This window comes from Amia ocellicauda, chromosome 23 (assembly GCF_036373705.1).
Source record: "Amia ocellicauda isolate fAmiCal2 chromosome 23, fAmiCal2.hap1, whole genome shotgun sequence".
Lineage (NCBI taxonomy): Eukaryota > Metazoa > Chordata > Actinopteri > Amiiformes > Amiidae > Amia > Amia ocellicauda.
This window is the reverse complement of record NC_089872.1, coordinates 432,539-438,623: the sequence shown is the minus strand read 5'-3', so window position 1 is coordinate 438,623 and position 6,085 is coordinate 432,539. Positions and strand designations below refer to the sequence as shown.

Genomic DNA, 6,085 nt, shown 5'->3' with positions numbered 1-6,085 from the left:
TGTGTTGTTGCAATTGATCAAACTTGCATATTCAGTTTAATTTGTCTAGTCTCTGTGTTGGTTTTGTCCACAGGACTTTTTCCTCCACAGTGGGAGCGCTAGCAGAGGCAGTAAATACACTGTCCAGCTGAACAGCCTAAGCCTAGGTCTGTTATAAACCACCTGGGATGGTAGCCTACTACCCTCTGGCTCCTTGGCACCTGGACCCTCTGTCCCATGGTGTGGTGAAGCCCAGTCCCGCGCAGGACAACATCACAGCCACTGCAACTGCCACTGCATCCGCCACTAGATCAAGTGATCCTGCACTATGAAGAGAGCGACAGTAGGGGCTCTGGGAGCCAATGCTTCCACCTCTCCTCCTCTGCCTCCTTCTCATGGCCTGCAGCTTCAGAAACACCTGCGCCCCCCATGCCTGCTGCTCCAGCTGCACCCATTGCACCTGCTGCTACAACTGTGCAGGCAGCAGAACACCGAGGGAGAAAGTAGGAGCGGCTAAGGGAGAGCATCAGAGCTGGCACCTCCTCTTCTCTTCTGCACCACCGCTGTCTCCCCATAAAGGTGTTGGCGTAGGAGGTCCAGCTGTACTCACAGGCAGCGAGATGCAGCCATCCTGGATCTGAACAGCAGGATGGACCAAATCTGTGCCCTCCTGTCTGTGCAGGCAGCGCAAGCAGCAGCCCAGGCCTCATATTCCCCACATCATGAGTCTCCACTGCTGGGCCACACCGCGCTGCTGGACTCTGAGGGGAGCCACTCTGTGAGACAGGACCAGGAGTTTTGGGCATTGATCTAGAGGTCTGTGGACTGCCTCCAGATCCCCCGGCCCTCTGACCTCACCCCCCCATGCTCCAGGTTCGAAAGGGGGCCACTGGTAGCACTGGCCCATACGGGGAAGGCACTGTAACCCTTGGTGTGCCCCTCGAGCCGATCATTCACCATGTGGTTATGACGACAGACACGTCCAAGCAAGGCTGGGGTGAGGTCTGTTGTGGTCGAGGAGTCCGAGGATGCTGAACAGCACCCATTAGGGCACTCCACATCGTTCTGGAACCCCGAGCGTCTTCCTTGGACTCTAACAATTCCTGCTAGTGCTAGTCCGAACAGACAACACAGCAACACAGTGGTGGTTGCCTATATCAACAGGTAAGTGGGTCTCAGGTCGCCCAGGCACCATCACCTAGTTGCCACTATTCAGTTGACAAGATTCCTCCACGAGGGTGCAGTACTCCTACCACTGGCAGATGTTCCAGACTTGGTGCCAGGACAGGTATATATATATATATATATATATATATATATATATACACCGATCAGCCATAACATTATGACCACCTGCCTAATATTGTGTAGGTCCCACTTTTTCCGCCGAAACAGTCCTGACCCGTTGTGGCATGGACTCCACTAGACCTCTGAAGGTGTGCTGTGGTATCTGGCACCCAGACATTTGCAGCAGATCCTTTAAGTCCTGTAAGTTGCCAGGTGGGGCCTCCATGGATCGGACTTGTTTGTCCAGCACATCCCACAGATGCTCGATTGGATTGAGATCTTGGGAATGTGGAGGCCAAGTCAATACCTTGAACTCGTGATTCATCAGACCTGGCCACCTTCTTCCATTGCTCCGTGGTCCAGTTCTGATGCTCATATGCCCATTATAGGCGCTTTTGACAATGGACAGAGGTCAGAATGGGCACCCTGACTGGTCTGCAGCTACGCAGCCCCATACGCAACAAACTGCGATGTACTGTGTGTTCTGACACCTTTCTATCAGAACCAGCATGATCAAGCTATTTGATCTACAGTAGTTCGTCTGTTGGATCGGACCACACAGGCCGGCCTTCGCTCCCCACATGCATCAGTGAGCCTTGGCCACCCTTGACCCTATCGCTGGTTCAACACTTTTGCTTCCTTGGACCACTTTTGATAGGTACTGACCACTACAGACTGGGAACACCCCACAAGAGCTGCAGTTTTGGAGATGCTCTGACCCAGTCGTCTAGCCATCACAATTTGACTCTTGTCAAAGCTCAGATCCTTAAGCTTGCCCATTGTCCCTGCTTCTAACACATCAACTTTGAGCACAAAATGTACACTCAATATATCCCACACTGACAGGTGCCATGATAATGAGATTATCAGTGTTATTCACTTCACCTATCAGTGGTCATAATGTTGTGGCTGATCGGTGTATATACAGACAGGTGACAAATTAAAGGAAAAACGTGAATAAATTAGTGGAGGTGTATTGCATGATACAATTAAGCAATTAACTTCCTATCATGCTCTATGGCATGTATAGAAATGCTGAGCAGGCTCAGTTGACCTCAATTTTGGATCAAGCTGGCAAGAGCTTGTAATGCTTGTAGTGATTGATGCCTTGTACTTTTGTAATGATTGATGCCTTGTACTTCTCTGTATTTTTGCACTTTGTTTGCACTTATGTTGTAAGTCGCCCTGGATAAGGGCGTCTGCCAAGAAATAAAAATAATAATAATAATAATAAAAGAGGAAAGGATCTAAGTGATTTTGAAAGCGGGGGCATTATTATGCACATTCAATAACCGTGATGCTTGTGCATTACTGCAATATAAAAGGAAAAATAGAAGAGTACATAGAACAGTCCGTCGAGAACTACACAGATATTATAGTAGGGTTGCAGTGCATAAACCTGTCATTACAAAGACAAATGCACATCTGAGAGTTCAGTGGTGCAAGAACCATAGGCACTGGGATACAGAGATACAGAAAAGTGATGTGGTCAGATGAGACATCCTTCATCATATTCTTGTCAAGTTGGCGAGTGCATGTGTGGCGACACTAAGAGAACGGTACAGGCTTGACTGCTTGACCCCTACAGTGAGGGGGTCCGGAGGCTCTGTTATGCTGTGGGGGGCATTTTCCTAACAAGTGGTTTGGGTCCACTTGCCCCTTTAGAGGGAAGGGTCACTGCAAATCATTACAAAGTTATCACCTTTATGGTGAAACATTTCTATACTGATGGGAGTGGTCTCTTCCAGGATGACAATGCCCCCATGCCTAGGGCACGAGGGGTCAGTGAATGGTTTGATGAGTATGAAAATGATGTGAATTATATACTATGGCCTTCGCAGGCACCAGATCTCAACCCAATTGAACACCCATGGGAGATTTTGGACCGATGTGTTAGACAGCGCTCTCCACCACCATCATCAAATCACCAAATGAGGGAATATATTTTGGAAGAATGGTGTTCATCCCTCCAGTAGAGTATAGAGACTTGTAGAATCTGTGCCAAGAGCATTGCAGCTGTTCTGGTGGCTTGTGGTGGCCCAGCACCTTACTGAGACACTTTATGTAGTTTTTTCCATTCGTTTTTGTCACCTATCTACATATATACACTCACCAAAGGATTATTAGGAACACCATACTAATACTGTTTTTGACCCCCTTTCGCCTTCAGAACTGCCTTAATTCTACGTGGCATTGATTCAACAAGGTGCTGAAAGCATTCTTTAGAAATGTTGGCCCATATTGATAGGATAGCATCTTGCAGTTGATGGAGATTTGTGGGATGCACATCCAGGGCACGAAGCTCCCGTTCCACCACATCCCAAAGATGCTCTATTGGGTTGAGATCTGGTGACTGTGACTATATATATATATAGTGACGCTTGGGGGGTCTTCCAAGAGATAAGCCCAACTCATATTTCAGGGTGCAACAATAAGTCATTTTTATTGTTTATTCACTGCAACACTGAACACATCAGTACACAGTAATACACTCTGACCCCTCCTTCTGCTTCCTTTCTCTTTTATTGCCTTTCTCTACACTCCTCCCACAGCACCGTCTCTACCCATTAACCCCTTACAGTACAGTGGCATGCTACTATATATATACATATATTGTAAACACTGTAATATATGAATAACACACAATATGATTGTTGTAACTATTGTTGATATGTTAGCAAACCAAATACAAAAAAATGCCTTATTGCTTGATTACTTAATGTTCCCATTCAATTACTGTATATTAGTGACCTCTGTTGAATAAGTCTAGAACACGCTGTTTCATTCTATTCAGAAAAGAAAAGCATGTGGTGTGTTCATCCTCTGACTCTCTGTTCATCTCCAGGATGTTGCAACATCCTCCATTCTCCTCCAGCATGGTGTCTATCTTCTCCAGCAGCTGTGTCACCTGCTTGTCATCACTGGTGTCTCTGTTGTTGAAGACGTGGTACCTTTCTTCACACTGGTCAAGCAGGGCCTTGAGCTCTGGCTGGGCATTGCGCAGAAAGTCCCCAATGGTCACACCGTCCAGGTCATCGCCATAGGTGAACAAAACGATCATGTTCCGTGTGACTCCTGGGCCGAAGGCGAGTCTGATCTGCTCCACTATCTTCCTCTCTCCCTCTGTGAATCTCCCCAGCTGTAACACCAGCAGGAATACATGGGTCCCTGGGGCTGACATGGACATGCACTTCTCAATGTGAGCTCCTGAAGCAGCGAGGCTTTGGCTGAAGAAGTCTGGGGTGTCGATTACCTCAATGCATCTCTGATTCCGTTCTGTGTGACTGGCTTCACACTCCTGTGTCACTGCCGTGGAGCCGAGAACTGACTTGAACTGCTTCCTGCCCAGGATGGTGTTCCCTGCCGAGCTCTTCCCGGCTCCACTTCTCCCCAAAAGCACCATCCTCAGGTCAGGCCTGGTGGCTTCCCTTCTCTGCTTTGTGTAACGGCAGTCTTTTTCTGTGTAGAAAATACATATTTATTCTATTCTATTCTATTTATTACTTTTATTTTATTTTATTCCAACCTGACTTAATAACAGTTTACCACATTTTCTCCAAGGATGACATAAATCTCAAATATTAGCAAAGAGATTAACCCTGCCTGAAAAAAAGCTTATATTTTAAGAATAAAATCCCATTTCATTGACATTCTGTGTAACATAAAGTAAAACAGGAAGTAAAATGTTGCCCGATTGCTTGATTACTTGATGTTCCCATTCAAGGATTGTATATTAGTGCCCTCTGTGGAATAAATCTAGAAAACCCTTTTTCATTCAATTCAGAAATAAAATGCATGTGGTGTGTTCTTCCACTGATTTGTCAATTATTTTATTTCTGTGACCTCTGGCTCCCTGTATATCCTTTATATATACTGTATATGCCAGTGGATCTGAAATTAGAACCTTCATTTTATGAGTAAATAAAGTGAATGCATAGAAAGTATTCTATTTCTTTATTTTAAAAGTTGAAAATGGTTTTAAAAAATTGTAAAATAGTACAATTTAAATAATGGTACATTTTCTCTTCACAATATAGTTCTTATGACAAGTGAGAAAAATATCAAATTGATATAGATTAAATAAGATTTGAAGACTTATCTATAAACTTTGATATTACTGATTCATTTTGTCTTACTTTTACCTAGATACACAAATTGTTTTGAAAAATTGTATTTGTCAGGAAATTGTCTAAAGAGAAATTGTGGTCTCAGTATATCCTTATTGTACAGGACTCTATGACAAGTTGGTCCATTCCCAGATCTGTAACACAGACTAAGTTTGAAGGACATGTCAAGCTAACACATTGCATATTAATGCAGTTCAGCCAAAACAATTCTGCATTAATTTTAAGAAATAAACAAGAACACTTACTGCTATCCATTGCCCTTCACCTGCATTTGCTCTGGTTTGCTGCTTTGCGCACACCTGGGCTGTTGCCTGTGCTCAAAGCAACACACCCTGCCGCTGTAGCACCTGAGGACTCAGCTGTAAAGAGTGTTATGCTCAAACACTGCAGTGACATCCAATGAAGAGTACAGAGCATGAAGGGGCAGGACAGAGGGATCGGATTTCAAAATAAACTATACAAATACCATCAACACATTATTTGAGAAACAGTGCAATATATAATGACATCTTTGTGTCACATATGCTAATTTCTATATTTGTTTCTGTGAAGTTTTAGGCCATGAAATAGTATATTTCCATTAAAAAAATATTATTAGACTAATACCCAAAGGAGGATAGGATATTGCTGTTACTGTGGAAATCATTAACACATTTTCCAACAAAGCTGCCTATTGGCCATTATACGATATC

At 44.4% G+C, this 6,085-nt stretch overlaps 1 protein-coding gene across 1 annotated transcript; it reads right to left on the bottom strand.

Moving 5' to 3' along the window:
• Window positions 1-3,682: 3,682 nt before the first annotated feature.
• On the bottom strand, window positions 3,683-5,752 carry LOC136719061 (GTPase IMAP family member 9). Its single transcript, XM_066696889.1, has 2 exons — window positions 5,639-5,752; window positions 3,683-4,725 (listed from the first exon to the last, which is right to left on the bottom strand). The coding sequence occupies exons 1-2, from the start codon at window positions 5,646-5,648 to the stop codon at window positions 4,010-4,012; spliced, it is 726 nt and encodes a 241-aa protein (XP_066552986.1). The 5' UTR covers window positions 5,649-5,752; the 3' UTR covers window positions 3,683-4,009.
• Window positions 5,753-6,085: the final 333 nt, after the last annotated feature.